Source organism: Vipera ursinii (genome assembly GCF_947247035.1).
Source record: "Vipera ursinii genome assembly, chromosome: 3".
In the NCBI taxonomy this organism is placed as follows: domain Eukaryota; kingdom Metazoa; phylum Chordata; class Lepidosauria; order Squamata; family Viperidae; genus Vipera; species Vipera ursinii.
The window spans coordinates 173480894-173498506 of record NC_139516.1 but is presented as its reverse complement, the minus strand read 5'-3'; the positions used below and the strand labels follow the sequence as shown (position 1 = coordinate 173498506).

The following is a 17613-nucleotide window of genomic DNA, read 5'->3' as shown; positions in this document are numbered from 1 at the left end:
AGCCCAAGTAAGACGCTTCTGACATTGTTTGTTGTTCAGGAGCAGCTTGGCAAGAGGAATATGACATTTGAAGCCCATGTCCAGGATCCGTCTGTGTGTGGTGGCTCTTGATGCACTGACTCCAGCCTCAGTCCACTCCTTGTGAAAGTCCCCAACACTTTTGAATGGCCTTTTCCTGACAATCCTCTCCAGGCTGCGGTCATCCCTGTTGCTTGTGCACCTTTTTCTTCCACACTTTTCCCTTCCACATAACTTTCTATTAATGTGCTTTGATACAGCACTTTGGGAACATCCAACTTCTTTTGCAATTTCCTTTTGAGGCTTTCCCTCCTTATGGAGGGTGTCAATGATGGTTTTCTGCTGTCAGGTCAGCAGTCTTCCCCATGATTGTGATTCCTACTGAACCAGACTGAGAGACCATTTAAAGGCTCAGGAACCCTTTGCAGGTGTTATGGCTTAATTAGCTGATTAGAGTGGGACACTTTGAGCCTAGAATATTGCACCTTTTCACAATATTCTAATTTTCTGAGATTGTGGATTTGGGGTTTTCATGAGCTGTATGCCATAATCATCACAATTATGACAAAGCACGGCTTGAACTATCTTGCTTTGCATGTAATGAGTCTATCTCATATATTAGTTTCCCCTTTTAAGTTGCATTACTGAAATAAATGAACTTTTGCATGATATTCTAATTTTTCGAGTTTCACCTGTATATACATTTGACAAATAGCTATGAATATTGAAATGTATTTACTGCCTCATGAAGTAAATCTTAAATACTTTTGCACGAAAACAACTACAGTAATTGCTGGATAGTCATCATTGAGTCCAGACTTGTGAGATTTTCAAATGCATCCAAAAAAGATTGTTTATTTCTGCCAATAACTCTTGAAGATTTTATGTTCATCCATAGAATAAAGAATAAATAATAATTACTTATTTTCTACTTAAGACAGAACAAGATCTATCATTAATAGATTATAGTGGATTAAAAAGAAAAAAAGTTCAAAACCTAAATTAAGAATATTGAATAGATTAATAATGCTAAGCACAGTTGTCAGTATGAAATGGATTAAATTGCTAGGTTAACTAAATGCCAAAGATATGTAATACAAATTACAAATTTTCAATCATTGAAAATCTTATACATTTCTCTCTTTCTCTTTCTATCCACACAAACCAGCAGTTATAAGTAGTATGTCAAATGAGTGCACTTGCTGATACTATCAAAATTATGCCCTTTTGATATATTTGTTATATTTAAGCAGGCACACTTTATCTTTAGTAGTGTCTATTGCAGTTAGATTTATGGGATATAAGAACAGAACGTTTTTGGAAGAGCTAACTTTCCAGCATGTAGTAACGCTATTCATATACTATTCAATCCTAGGTCATATTTCTCCATGGATTAGGAGATACTGGGTAAGTAAAATGGCATTTTAAATAAACAATCTTTACCTTTAAAACTACCTTTTATTCTTTGCTATTTCCAAAGAAAATGTAGTGTTATGCTATGCTGAAGTTAGTGTTTACATTTCATTTGATAGATGCCTGTGTGGTCAGTAAGAGTTGAAACTGACTTCATGGTAACAGTATTAATTGGAGAACTGGGTATTGGAAGATATTAGTACATGCTTCTTAAAGATTCAGTTAATGAAAGAATTTGAATTATATGAATAGTCCTTTTCAGTTATTTTGATAAAATTCAGCATGTGCAGATTATTATTTGACTTTAAATTGCCATGATTAAGTCAAAACAAGAGTAGAACTTGCTTGTAGAAGTTTTATTTAAAAATAAATCTTTTATAAGATCTTGGCCGTTCAGTTTCATATGCATACATTCAGAAATAAGTCCTAATAAGCCTGAGAAAAAAGCCAATCCAAATGCAAGATGTCAGACTACACCAGAGAATGCTGGATAAATTTTTTTTAGTTCCAAAGTCAGAAATTATGGAACATTAAATGTTTTGTTCTAATCTCATAACCCCTGAAATAGTCATTTTGAATGCACAGTTTCATCCATGGAATTATTTATATACTAGATTTTGTAGTATTACAAATTGAGTATTGCAGATAAAATCCCAGTATTTTGAGATTCCCTTTCTCTGGATAATTTCAGTATGTTTAGTTTCATAGCTCCATTCATATACCTAAATAACATAATGTTACATCTTGAATTTTTTACATTTAGGATCTGCCCAAATTTAGAATGATTCTGGGCAGCTTACAGTTTTAAAAAGAAAAACATATTTTTAAAAATTTATAACACCCAAATACCATGGAATGCTGACAATATTTTATAACCCCAAACTCTAAGAGAACAGCCATATTTTTAAAGTTCCTTGGAACATCATTAGGTGGAAGAGATACAGATAGCTGGGTGGGCATCATATCACAACGTAGATGCTGTGACAGAGAAGTCCCAATTGGTAGCACTACCTGTTTAAAGCAAAGGTGGAAGAAAACTGGGGCACTCTGTGGCTCTTTAAAGAGCAGACAATATATAGCAACAGCTGAGAATATCTTTAATGGGAATTTGTTTTCTATATTCTTATAGGCATGGCTGGGCAGAAGCATTTGCTGGTATTAGGAGTCCACACGTAAAGTATATTTGTCCGCATGCGTAAGTATTACTATTTTCCGCTTGCTGTTTCGTTAAAGTTCTCAAGAGTAAATCTGACAGAATTCTGTGACCTATTTATGGGAAAGAAATTACAGATAGTCCTTAACTTATGACCATAACGGAGCCTGCCCATTATGGTTGCAAGTCAGGACAGTGATTGCCTCTCTCAACGACTATTACCCTAATTCTCCCAGGTGCAGTCACTAAGTGACTGCAAAACATTAAAAGGACAGGGAAAGAGCTCCCTGCCAAGAGAGGACAGGCAGCTTCCCTCTGTGTACAGAAGAAAGTTCCTGCCCTGGGCTAGGAAAACTAAGTTTGGACCCCCCAAATTCCTTTCATCAGCCCACCATGGTATTTTCCTCCCATCTGAGTGCTAACCTTTTGAGTCTTCAGATGTGGAAGAAAAGTTCCCAGCCTTTTTCAGAAAGAATCCTCCCCCCCCCCCCCGAAGCAGCCCTTCCACTTTAGGACGCTGGCTTCAAAAGTCCATGGTTTCTTTTTCCCTGGATCTGCTTGATTATTCCTATTCCTCAGTTTTGAAGAAGCTCCAGCCTATTTAACTAAGAGCTGTGCAGAATGCAGTATTGCAGCTAACTCTGCCCACACACCAGGAATTTGATTCTGATTGGCTCAAGGTTGATTCAGCCTTCCATCCTTCCTACGTTGGTAAAATGAGAACCCAGATTGTTGAGGGCAATATGTTGATGTTGTAGACCGCTCAGAGAGTGTTATAAAGCACTATGGAGTAGTACAGGTAGTCCTCGACTTATTACCACAATTGAGCCCAAAATTTCTGTTGCTGAGTGAAACATTTATTTTAAGTAAATTTTGCCCCATTTTATGACCTTTCTTGCCACAGTAAAGTGAATCACTGCAGTTGTTCAGTTAATAACGTGATTGTTAAGTGAATCTGGCTTCCCCAGTGACTTTGCTTGTAATAAATTGCAAAAGGTTATCAAATGATCCTGGGATGCTGCAACTGTCATAAATATGAATCAGTTACCAAGTGTCTCAATTTTGATCACATGGCCATGGGGATGCTGCAACCGTCGTGAGAAAAATAACCATAAGTCACTTTTTCAGTATCGTCGTAACTTTGAATGGTCTATTGTAAGTCGAGAACTACCTGTATATGTCCAAGTACTATTGCTAATTCTTAGCAAATGAGTTGGGACAAGCAAAAAAACTAATCCTCTCTACACTGATGAGAATAGAATGATAGGTAGGTAGGTAGATAGATAGATAGTTCTTGTAAATTCCTGTATACCAAGTAATCACACATTATGTGGGGTCTAGGACAACTTGTGGCCATCTTTTACCATCAGGTCACCAGGATAGCTCACCATGGCCAACCCTCTGTGGGACAGCTCACCGCAGTGAACTTGCTTTGGGACAACTCCCGCAGGACAACTTAATGTGAGATAAACTGTACTCTAGACCTGTTCCTCTTAAATATTATTAATAATATTATTAGTAATAATTATATATATCTTGCATTGAGTTGTCATGCCATAAGTTGGTCATGGTGAGTTATTCCACAGCAAATTGTCCCATTCCACATTATGTGAAGGGCAAGAAATTGCAGAAAAGCAAATTCCCCAGAACCACCATCTAAAATTCGTAATTGTTTGAAAGAACAAATGGTTACAAAAACCTGTCGGGGCTGGCTTGTGTACAGCTAAGGAAGATGCCACATAATTGGCAATGCATGCATGGCTCAGTAACTTCAAGAATTCTTGACACTTGATTGACTGGATTATAAAAAAGATAACAGCATCATAGGCAAATATGAAAGATTGCAAGAAGAGCAATACAGGGTGTCAGAGATTTTATTTTACCATAATTTCAACCTCCTTATATTTTGGATTGACAGTATGTTAGTGGAAGCTTTATGGACCCATTCTTTTAGTGTTTGTATTTTGTAAAAAGGAAATTGAACAGAGTGTCAGGTCTTGAAATTAAAAGGAAAGAAAAACACTTCTGATAGATTTAGACCTTTAAATCTATTTACCTAAGTTATATAAAGAAAAGCATCTATCCTAAATTCTGAAAGAAAAGGATGTCAGTTGTATTCTAAACATTTGGTACTTCATGATTAATTTTGCAAGGTACCTGAATTTAAACAATTATTTCATCTTCTCTGGAATATCCTTAAGCTACTTTAAACTTTGAACAGATAATAATACAGATTATCACAATGTAATAGGAAATTAGGAAAAGACGTGTTAGGAAACAGTATAATGTAATTCTATGATTTAAAAAAATAAAAACAAATTACAGGACTAATAGAACATGATCTTACGGTACACTTAGTTTGTTACCTTTTTATTGCTGGGCTGTACCTTTTGGAAGAAATGCAATACAAGTAGAATAAAAATTCAAGGCACGTGTGAAAAATGAGTCCTAGCAGTTATCATTGTAAATATCAAGTTATGTAGTACTATGGGGTCTGACTAATATTATCAGCTACAATTCTTTCAAGTTGTTAAAGCTTTTAAAATCATGATAGCCTCAGGAATTAGTGATTATATTACTGATTATATGTGATTATATTAGTTAAGGGTTGCAGATTTTTTTAAAAATTAACATTTGTTAAAATGCAGAAGGGAATATTTAAAATATTCTTGCTGACTTTTAAGTTGAATCTTTCTTTACTCTATTTCAAGGCCCATCATGCCAGTTTCTCTCAACATGAATATGGCCATGCCTTCCTGGTAAGTGAGGGATTAATCTTCTCCCCCCCCCCCCCGGCAATTCTTTGTTTTTAATTTTGAAACATTCTTGCACTTACTCATTCCTGTGGCTTATACTGTTTATACTAAATAAATAATAATGAAGAATAAATGGAAAGGGACTTAATTAGCCACAGATGCTAATTTCATATGGCACATTTGATAAGATATATAGGCTTGGGGTACAAGTGTGTCCCAACTATAGACTATAGTTTATAAACGGCAAGGAGCCAAGATGTCTACTAATAGTAGCTCCTCAAGCAAGCACTCAGCTTTTAACTGGCCTTACTCCTCTGGTTCAGCCCCTACAGCTTAAATGTCACATAGAGGAAAGAAAAGAATTTAGACCAGTTCCAATAATGATGCTGGGCTTCATAAACCCAATTAAAACAGGGAAATAGATGAGGATCAACTCCTATCTCCCTACTACACAGTCAGCATGAATCACGAATAATGGATTTACAGCTTTAGGTTCCCCTCTTCTACCCCCTCCCAAAATCATAACAGAGAAGCCAGGCTGCCTCCCTGACCCTCAAAAGATTCAATCCAAGCCAGTCTCTGGAGCAGAGTGATAATGGAGGTAACCCATAAAACAAGTGCCCGCTTTTTCCCCACCCCATTTACATCACTCAGGCTTTCCTTGGTGCTTATCTATTATGAGCAGAAAGATCTTTATATTACAATGACTGAACAACATTGCAGCCATGCTTCCAACAAGCCTTCTGTCTACAGATTGTCGAGGTACTTCAGCAGAACCTGGCCACATTAACATTCTAGCAGTCTGTCCCTTTCTAGAAATCCATGCCATAGATGGGTAGCTCCAAGATAATCATGACCTTCCTGCCTCAACTCTTAACCTCCAGATCTGATTTTTTTTTCTAACTTTCAATCAGCCAGCTCTCCCTTACATATTTAAACAAATGAGCAGATAATGCTCATCACATTCAAAGAGTCTTTATATATGAGTTATTTCCTTATCAGAATGATAAATGGCCATGCAGTTAAGAATCATAAAAGTTCTTGTTGAGCCAAGTGGACCCCTCATCAACGAAATCAAATGATAAGTGAGTTTTTGAAGTCAGATCTCCTTAAAAATCTCCAATTTGCCCTTCATCGGCTAGATATATTCCCTAATGGGCACATGAAGAACACTCATGATCAAATCCTTTTACAGCCCATTAAAAGCAATCTTCTGGGCCTCTAATGTGGCTGATACCTGGGCTGAGTCTGCAAGGATCTGAGACTTTCAATATTTGTTCCTAAGTATAAAAGAGAGATGATAACCTGGTAATTACACAGCTATTGACCTCAACATCACCAGCAATCTGCATGCAAGATACCTACAGTGGAAATTCTGGAACTGGTTGAAACAAGAAAGTCTGCTTGTAGGATTTTATAAGAAGTCAAGTCACATTAATCAGTACCTTGTACTCCAGCATTTCATTGAAAAATATTTCTCACGTCTTCCTCTATGTTGCTTTTGTTGATTTTAAGCAATGTTTTATTCCATATACTTCCTTATAAATTGTGTAAGAAATTGTAGGCCTCCTTAATTCACCAGCATTTACTTCATTTTATATGCATGATACATGAATGTATTTCATTCAGACTAAGATGTAACCCCATGCCCTCTACTGAGAAAGGCATTAAGCAAGACTGCATGTTGACCCAACAGCTATTCAACCTCTATATCAGACATGTCAAACTTGTGACGTCGCAAGATGTATCGGGACTGTTTTGCCATTGCTGGCAATGGGGTGGGCATGCCTTCCACATGAAGTGTCCAGCCTGCGGGCCGGCAGTTTGACACCCCTGTCTTTGGTGGGCCATCTCCATAACATATTTTCCTTCCCTAAAATTTGCTTGAAGTCGCATTTTTGTTCTACTATACGTAGGCAATGCTTTTAAGAATATTATTGGTCTTAAATAATATTGAAGGCCCTACCATAGTGTTTCAAGGAAGTCTGATTAGAACACAAGTATTGATATTGCACTTGCCAAAAGGTCCAAAAACCATCCTGCAACATAGATGGCTGCAAGGTTGAGCAAGTAGGTCTTCATTCTGCAAGTAGTAAAAATAATCCATGGGGACTATACTGCTGAAAATGCATAGAGGTCATCTGACACTCTTAAATATCTTGACAAGATGTTTTCACTATACCTTATACTCACCACTCTCAATTTGAAACTAAGAATTTTACACAATTTCTTTATGGTACGTAGCTGGATCCCTTTTCCAATTTCACAGTGTTAAGAGTTTGATATAAAGCTGAAAAAAAATTATCCTGCAGTTGACTAATTTTTGTCTTGTCAATTCTCATGAGTTCTACAGACTTTTCAGCTAAATGTATGATTATGAACTTGTTGAGCAAGTGTTGTTTTGGTATGTTTCACCAGAAGAACTTTACCTGATAGGGATGTTTGGAAGAAAACGGAGTTCCTTATTCTATGAAAAGTATAATTAGAAATCCTGAAATTTCAGTTTTGAAGGCTTAGTTTTCTGTTATAGGTATATATTTTATGGAAGACTGAGCTTCATTAAGACTGCTGGATACAAGATTAAAAATGTATAACTTTATGCTTATTGTAATAATTGCTGTTGTGAAGTTACTTGCATAATAAAATACAAAATAATTGTTTGATTAAAGGTTCGATATTTTTGGACTTGCTCCAGATTCACAGGAAGATGAAGCTGGGATCAAACAAGCATCAGAGAATGGTATGTTCGTATTGTATTTGATGAAGTAGATAATTATAATTGCTTGGGAATTTACCAATTTCCATCCTGCTTATAAGCTTGTACTTTGTAAAGTTAGCTATGTTCCATTGATATTATAGATTCGTGCAAATAATTTCATATCTAAACAGTACTATTGAGTTGTATGTTAAGTAAGCAGATATATAAATAAACAAATTAGTACTTCAGCCAATAAACTATAAATGAAAATAAAGCTTCTGATATTTTATGATTTTAAAAAAATGGCATTGAATAGCAAGAATATGATCTGTGAAGATCATCTGTCCTGAAGAAATCCAGATGATTGGTAGATGGCAGCAAAATGATATATACTCAGAATTGGGCAGTTGGAAGGGAACATAATCATCTACTCAAGTGCTCCCAGTATCAGGAGATTATACTGTTCTTAAAACATGGCTGTCCAGCCACTTCTTAAAATGCTCCAGGATGGAGAACTCTAACGCTTTTTAATGGTCGGCTACATAAAATATTTTAGCTATATGGGTAAAATATGCATCTTTGATATGGTGCTGCTTCTAAAAAAAACCAGAATTTCCTTAGCTCTTCCAGCAGCTGTCTCAACTATTGGCTCATATTGAGCTTGTCAGTGGCCATACCCAAATCCTGTCCAGGTTATGAATCCTCAATCTTGTATATATGACATATTTTCCTTCCTAAATATAATAATACTTTCCATTTCTTCCTGTTGAAGAGCATCTTTTTCCAATCAGCCCAGACTTTCCACCTGGTCAGATTAGATTACAAACTTGTTCTGACATCAAGAATTCTCTGCCTGCCTTTTAAATACACAAAAAAGTTATGAGTCCTTGTCGCTACAAACTGAGGGGTGGGAGATATTCCACATCTGAATATCAGTGGACAAGTCCTACTTTTTCTGCTGTGACTGAAAATTGGGGTGGGGGTTGGGGTTCACAGAATCCCAACAATTTAAAGTAAAGTACACATTTAATAATATTAAGTGACTATTGCATAAATATAACCAATTATTTTCTTTAGGCTTTATTCTAAAACAGTGGAATCTATATAGTTCCAAAATTAAATGAGAAGATAGAATAGTAAAACATAAAAATGATTAATATGTCAATACCTAGCCATCCTAAAGTGAAAACTCCAAAGTGAGGGGAACCTTTACACAATTATTGCATCCAATCTTTCTGTGATGGTCTGGTATTTCTTTTATAAGCATAGTTAACATTCAGTTCTTTTTTCAGTGAACACACTTATAGAACAAGAAGTAAGAAATGGAATACCCTCAAACAGAATAATTTTGGGAGGATTTTCTCAGGTAATATTAATCTAACAATTCCGATTCTATGGATACCTAACAGTGTGGCAAATCTGTTGTAAGTAATTAAAATAGTTCTTTTAATTATTCTGGATTATTAATCAAAATATTGATTCTGCAGAAAGCTCCCAAGCATCTTTTCATTTACAGTTATTTTGTTGTTGTTAGTTGCGGAGTCGTGTCCGACCCATCGCGACCCCATGGACAACGTTCCTCCAGGCCTTCCTGTCCTCTACCATCTTCAGGAGTCCATTTAGGCTCACGCCTACTGGTTCAGTGATTCCATCCAGCCACCTCATTCTCTGTCATCCCTTTCTTCTGTTGCCCTCAACCTTTCCCAGCATTAGGCTCTTCTCCAGTGAGTCCTTCCTTCTCATTAGGTGGCCAAAGTATTTGAGTTTCAACTTCAGGATCTGGCCTTCTAAAGAGCAGTCAGGGTTGATCTCCAGGACTGACTCGCAGGAGTCTTCTCCAGCACCATAGTTCAAAGGCCTCAATTCTTTGGCGCTCAGCCTTTCTTATGGTCCAACTTTCACTGCCATACATTGCAACTGGGAAGACCATAGCCTTGACTATACGCACTTTTGTTGGCAGGGTGATGTCTCTGCTTTTTAGTGTGCTGTCTAGACTTGCCATGGCTTTCCTCCCAAGGAGCAAGTGTCTTTTAATTTCTTGGCTGCAGTCCCCGTCTGCAGTGATCTTGGAGCCCAGGAAAATAAAATCTGTCACTACCTCCATTTCTTCCCCATCTATTTGCCAGGAATTGAGAGGGCCGGATGCCATGATCTTGGTTTTCTTAATGTTTAGTTTCAACCCAACTTTTGCACTCTCCTTCTTCACTCGTAACAAGAGGCTCTTTAGTTCTTCTTCACTTTCTGCCATTAGAGTGGTATCATCTACATAACTTAGGTTGTTGATATTTCTCCCGGCAATCTTAATTCCAACTTTTGATTCATCTAGCCCTGCCTTTCTCATGATGTGCTCTGCATATAAATTAAATAGGCAGGGCGACAGTATACAGCCTTGCCGAACTCCTTTCCCAATTTTGAACCAATCAGTGGTTCCGTGTCCAGTTCTCACTATTGCTTCTTGACCTGCATATAGGTTTCTCAAGAGACAAATAAGATGGTCTGGTACTCCCATCTCTTTAAGAACTTGCCACAGTTTGTTGTGATCCACACAATCAAATGCTTTAGCATAGTCAATGAAGCAGAAGTAGATGTTTTTCTGGAACTCCCTAGCTTTCTCTATGATCCATCGTATGTTGGCAATTTGATCTCTAGTTCTTCTGCCTCTTCAAAATCCTGCCTGTACTTCTGGTAGTTCTTGATTCACATACTGCTGGAGTCTAGCTTGTTGGATTTTAAGCATAACTTTACTAGCATGTGAAATGAGTGCAATGGTGCGATAGTTTGAACATTCTTTGGCACTGCCTTTCTTTGGAATTGGAATGTAAACTGATCTTTTCCAATCCTATGGCCACTGCTGAGTTTTCCAAATTTGCTGGCAAATTGAGCGTAGCACTTTTACTGCATCATCTTTTAAGATTTTGAATAGCTCAGCTGGAATACTGTCGCCTCCACTAGCTTTGTTGTTGCTCAGCTTTTCTAAGGCCCACTTTACTTCACATTGTAGAATGTCTGGCTCGAGGTCAGTGACCACCTCATCGTGATTATCAGGGATGTTAAGCTCGTTCTTGTATAGTTCTTCTGTGTAATTTTGCCACCTCTCCTTAATCTCTTCTGCCTCTGTTACGTCCCTGCTTTTTGGTCCTTTATCATGCCCATTTTTGCGTGAAACGTTCCCTTCATCTCTCCAATTTTCTTGAAGAGATCTCTAGTCCTCCCTATTCTATTATTTTCTTCTATTTCTTTGCACTCTTCATTTAAGAAGGCATTCTTATCTCTTCTAGCTATTCTCTGGAATTCTGCATTCAATTGGGTGTATCTTTCTTTTTCTCCCTTGCCTTTCGCTTCCCTCCTTTCCTCAGCTATTGGCAAAGCTTCCTCAGAGAGCCATTTTGCTTTCTTGCCTTTCTTTTTCTTTGAGATAGTTTTAGTTACTACTTCTTGTACAATGTTGCGAACCATCGTCCATAGTTCTTCAGGCACTCTGTCTTTCAGATCTAATTCCTTAAATCTATTTGTCACCTCTACTGTATATTTCTCAGGGATATGCTTTAGTTCATACCTGAGTGGCCTAGTACTTTTCCCTACTTTCTTCAGTTTAATCCTAAATTTTGCAATGAGAAGCAACAATGGTCTGAGCCACAGCCAGCTCCTGGTCTTGTTTTTACTGACTGTATAGAGCTTCTCCATCTTTGGCTGCAGAGCACATAGTCAATCTAATTTCTGTGTTGACCGTTTGGTGATGTCCATGTGTAGAGCCGTCTCTTGGGTTAGCTTCTTAAATAAATGAACATGAACTTGAAAATGTTCATGGGATAATAAAAGACTATCTATCTATGTCTGTCTGTCTGTCTATCTATCTATCTATCATCTATCTATCTATCTATCTATCTATCTATCTATCTATCTATCTATCTGACATACAAAATAAATTATACTAAAACATCTTATGAATTGAATTAAACAAAGACAGAGTTCTCCTTTATATAAAGGTTCACCATTTTACAATCTGTGTTCAGAAGTCATGTTCATACCTTGAGAGAGAGAGAGAGAGAGAGAGAGAGAGAGAGAGAAAGAAAGAAAATATACTTCTGGCAAGTGTTTCTACATGTTTAAACTAATTGATGTGACAAACAACTAATGCTACTGCATTAGAAATGCTTGATGAGTTTCTGAAATATTATGAAATAAATATAATTTAAATTCCAATTTTTAAAAGTAAATTATGTTTGTTGTTCAATATTTGATTACGATTCTACTAATGAACTTTACCTTGATTTTTATTAGGGAGGAGCTTTATCTTTATACACTGCCCTCACAACACAACAGAAGTTAGGGGGTGTTATAGGACTCAGCTGTTGGCTTCCACTGCGGACTTCATTTCCACAGGTAGTCACTGGTTTCATAAAAATGATTGTTAATTTTTATTTGTACTGTCAAATATAAGACCCTAATAAAAATGCCAAATCCAGCCTAAACATCTGGCTGACTGCGATGAACCATAATAATTTACTAATCAGCATAGTTATGCTGATTGCCAGCAATTTTGGACAGTTTGCAAATTGTTAATAATAGTTATTGTTTGTTTATTGTGCTTTACAAATAATACTGCAGTAATTTTAAAGGGATTATCAAATTCCACTTTGTGCCAGAGAAAAACAAAGATGATATCTAGATTCCAATCCTGTATTCCGTAAATTTCAAAAACAGCAAATGTAGAGTTTAGTGTTAATCCTGGGTTAAACAGCCTGAAATTTGAATTTTTATTTGGTCACAAAATTTAGCAAATGATACCAACCAAATACTCTTTCTGCATAACATTCCATATTATGTGATTATATAGATGAAAAGAATGGTGACATACCTGCTGAGAGGTAGGCTGAAATAAAAATATGAACATATGACAAATAAACAGCCTGAGTAATATGCCTTGCTCATAATAATGTGACTTCTTGTAACATTTTTTCTAGGGTTCCATTAGTTGCATCAACAAAGACATTTCTATTCTCCAGTGCCATGGTGACCGTGATCCTTTGGTTCCTTTAATGTTTGGAAGTGTGACTTCTGAAACACTAAAGAAAATGCTTTACCCTGGCAACATAACTTTCAAAATTTACTCAGGCATGATGCATAGCTCATGTATTGAGGTAATGATTGTGTTACATTGAGTTATTTTAATCAGGGGAAAATAAGAATTAAGAGGTACAGCTAGTCTTTGGGTTACAACAGTAGTTGGGATCAGGAACTGTTTTGTGATATCAAGCAAGCATGGAACTGAGTAGTGACTATTCCAACAGTCTCACTTGTTATCATTAAATGAGGATCACGTGGGTAATTAAGTGAGGCTCTCACATGAGGACAACTTTTGATTTCCTCAATGACTTCCTTTTGGCTTCCTCATTGATTTGCTTGTGGGAAGCTGACGTTGGAAATTGTGATCATATGAGTTCAGTGGCAATGAGTTCAGGGGCACTTGTTTCAATATAATTGGTTATTATAACTAGTCCAGATAAGTTGAAAATATAAATCAGGACACTGAATGAAAAACCTGATTTTAGTAAAGTAATAGTGTTGATTGCAGACCAGAATGAAAAGTTCCTTGCATAGTGAGAAGTCCAGTTATGTATTCTTTCTGTAGTAGTAAAAAATATTGGTATCACTATCTAAACTAAATTACTGTTTTTCATTCATAAATAGGAAATGATGGATGTGAAGCAATTTATTGACGAGCACCTACCTCCAATTGACTGAAATATGTGAGAAGCCTTCAGTTAAATGCACCAGCATCGTGTGTACTAGATTGTTTTTTCATGTACCTATTTCTAAAGCATCTCTGTGCCTACAGTGTTAACTGTATTGCAAAGATTAGAAACTATAACTTCATGAGAAACAATACTCCTTTTAAATCCCATTGGCCATAACATAGATATATGGCAGTGGAAAGGCATGTGGGAATATAATTAGGTATTATCTTCCTTGCTAGATCATTCCAAATTTAAAGTTATGGAGCCCTTTTATAATCCAGAACAAAATTGTTTTCCAAATCCTGTTATATTACTAGCTAAATTGACACTTGTATATGCAGTGTATAAAACTAAGCATGCAATGGTAGAACGAGTATTCTTAACGTTCACATTTAACCAATATTATTGCAAGTTCAAGATAAGACTCAAGTCTTTAAATTATCCCTACACCTTGGAGGAATACAGTATTGTAACTGAAGTGTATGCCCTGCTACTTAGAATCTTTGAAAAAGTATTTATCTCTATAACAAATGTTTCTCATTCAGCTGTCCTTACTGAGATAAATTTAGACATAGATGTCACTCAGTTATACATAGAATATAAATATAATAAAGATCATTAGAATTTTTAATATATTGCAAAATTTGAGCTTTCAAGTAGCTAATTTTTTTAAAAAATCAAAATCAGAAAATATATTGTATATATTTGTCTTGTTCTGCTCCAAAAAAGAAATCAAGGTTGTTGGTTAAAGCATTGCACAATCAACTGACATGAGATAAGAGAAGGGGTTCATACAAAGCATATTTTAAATGTGAAAAAGATCACTGTGTGAAAATTTGGTTAAACTGTTCTAAATCAATTACAGCTTTGCAGAAATGTAATGTTTGGTTATTCAAAACAAAATTTGGAGGGATACCAGAGTAGCTTTTGGGAGAAAGTTAGAATAAAGACTGGTGTACATTATTTCCTCCTCAGCAAGAGGTATGTTTTGCTGCCATCTCCTTGCTCTTCCCATGGCTTGCCTTCAACCACTACCACTGATATTCAGAATGGCATATCACACTGCTGCCTGTGATTTTTCCAGCACTTTGCTTTTTCTCCTCAGTTGCGACTAATATCCAATATGCCATCACCAAGGCAACCTTTCAGCCTTGGCTTTTTTCTGCTGTTTCCTCCTCCACCGATTAACAAAGCATAGTTCAGTTTGGTGTAGAGCACTGCAAACTAGCTGTTCTATTCATAGAACAGTTTGTGCAAGCAACATTTTCAACGTCCCTGGACCAGGTTATTCAGAAACAAGGTACCACAACTTCACCCTTGTCATGAAAAATTTCCATCTAAATTTTTAATAAGACTTGAAATTTAATTTCAGATAAATACACCTTCCTGCAGAAGTTCCAACTTTTGTACATATACACAGCTAATTCTATACATTCATATTACTTTATGTGTACTTTGTATACATATAGAAATGAAAAAAAATCCTTAATTTTATAGCATAAGTGTAAGAATCCTTTAGAAATAGTGCTACAGGTTTGGTAGTCAATATTGTATGTGTGGGGAAAAACTGGTTATGTTCGTTCTTTCAAGCCATTCATCATATCCCAATATTTTGCTGATTTTTTTTCAGCATCACCTTGCTACTGTGTTATTGATGGTGAAATGGCACTTTCTAAAGTTTCTTCTATTCATTAATATTTTTCTTAAGGAGACATGGAGCCTAATGGAATCACTCATTAAATCTGCAACTGATAAGCACTTACATACAGAATTAAAAATGTAATTAGAGTTACTAATTGGAGGAGCAGATAATCATGCCCTTTGACACTTTTGTCTATGTTCTGACATCACGTTTCTTGATCTTTGCTGGGCCTTTAGCTAATTAAACAGAGCAATCTATATATCAGCAGAACTGGGCAAGAAAGCTGTGTTTGGAATACCTAATTTCAAATTGTAAATTTTTTTCTGGTGTGTATTGCCAATATCATGGAGGTTTCATTTGGCTTACTCTTTATAGAATTTGGAAAGCAAGGAAATGTATAGCTTGTTCCCTATTGCAGCCTGAAACAATATTTTAAAATCCACATTCTGGATTCTGATGAATGAATTTGGCCCTTGAAAGAAGTTAATGTTTCTGTACTGAAAGTGTCTGAGCTGTTTTAATTATAGGAATCTCCAGAAGAGTTTGTGTACATAGTACTTGAATATGGGAACAGTATGATTTTATCAGTTTTGTTTTTATTGGAGACTAGTTGCTTACACAGATGCTGGCTCCAAGAAGAAAGCATTTCAACAGTATTCAGAGGTTTTTTTATAAACAATAACATGTACGATTTTAGAAAATTGACTTAACAGAAAGTAATGTTAAAATATTTATTATACAATGGTAACTGCTTCAGTTCTTCTCTTAAACATCAGAAATGCAAAACAAACTCTTTTTTAAGTTAAAAAACTTTACATGGAACTACTGACATCAAAATATAGTAGTCTCCAAATAAAGTTCAGTATACTTTGGAATCTGATGTACAATACTGTGCTAAACAATCAAAGTTTAAGAGTATTAAATATTAAATTGTTTTTAATTGGAATGTTTAAATAAAATGCCACTCTTTATTGTTTTATATCATGCTGTGACAATTGAGGCAAGTCTAATAGATTCATCAGGATTGAATCTAGGGTTTCTTTTTTAGTTTATCTTGAAATATAGTGTTCATTGCAGTGAATGAATTGCTGAATGTGTACTCTATTCTAACATGAATTTCTGGTCTACTAATTTGTTTGCCTTAGGAAGTGTATTGCACTTCACTAAATTCTAAATGCATTTTTTTAATAAATAGGTGCTATTGACTGTCAAATATTGTTTCCAGAAAGTATGTATAGGATGTAAATGAAGCCATATGTTCAGGTTGGAGTATTTTATAAATAGTTTGGCTTTTCTTTATCCTACATTTTAGGAAGTTCATAGCTAAGATAACACTTTGATTTTATACTATGTTTATGGCAAGAAATCTATTGGAAACATCTGAGATGGAAATTGTAATCTATTAACTGAATAAATTCTGAACAATCAATGAATGAAACAGTTCTTGTATGACAAATGTTGCATCCCATATGCATCTCTACATTATAAATAAGAAAAATGAGAAATTGTTCATTTAAGAGATATAGTAACAGTATGGTTACAATTTAAAAAAAAACTTAAGTGCAGCATGAAAATCAATATTTGGATTCATACTGTTCACTAAGATACTTTAATAATCAGGCTCATTGCAATAAAGTATTTTTCCCCAGTTGTTTGTGTTTCATGTATAACAGGCATGCCTTCAGATACCTAAAAGATCTTAAGCAACATATGTAGCATATTAATAGATATCATAAACCAAAGAGAGCCAGTGTGGTCTACTGATTAAGGCACTAGAAAGCGGAAGACCATGAGTTCAAGTCCCATCTTGACATGGAAACCAGCTGGTGACTTTGGACCAGTTATACACTCTCATCCCAATCTACCTCACAGGGTGGTTGTTGCAGGGAAAATAGAAGGAGAAAGTTGTGTTCACCGCCTTGGATTGCTTTTAAGCAGGATAAAAATAAACAAGTCAGTATCATCCCATACAGCTGATGCAAAATGCTAAGGCTTTGGGAGAGCATTATATTACAATTAGTTACAGTTATGCTATACATTTATCGATTGTTATTTAAATCATTACTTGTTCAGCACATTTTCATACTGTAAAACTCACCAAATCATAAACTAATAATAAAAAATGGGTTTCTATAAAATTTGGCTACAAACCTTGGTTGTGTGACTTAAGTGTATCAACAAACCAACCATTGTAA

The 17613-nt window shown here is 35.7% G+C and overlaps 1 protein-coding gene across 4 annotated transcripts in view; it reads left to right on the top strand.

The window, feature by feature from the left end:
• Positions 1-17613, top strand: part of LOC310638721 (transcription elongation factor A protein 1) — a 48319-nt gene that overhangs the window by 6240 nt on the left and 24466 nt on the right. For 3 of the 4 annotated variants that reach the window (XM_083360001.1, XM_083359999.1, XM_083360000.1), the window contains exons 2-9: positions 1394-1425; positions 2561-2626; positions 5296-5343; positions 8010-8080; positions 9331-9404; positions 12320-12421; positions 13003-13179; positions 13730-17066. In XM_083360001.1, the coding sequence (XP_083216127.1) occupies positions 5303-5343; positions 8010-8080; positions 9331-9404; positions 12320-12421; positions 13003-13179; positions 13730-13783 (519 nt within the window). In that variant the 5' untranslated portion in view covers positions 1394-1425; positions 2561-2626; positions 5296-5302 and the 3' untranslated portion in view covers positions 13784-17066. Of the gene's footprint in view, positions 1-1393; positions 1426-2560; positions 2627-5295; positions 5344-8009; positions 8081-9330; positions 9405-12319; positions 12422-13002; positions 13180-13729; positions 17067-17613 lie in introns of those variants that run through there. The other variant, XM_083360002.1, reaches the window with a different exon arrangement.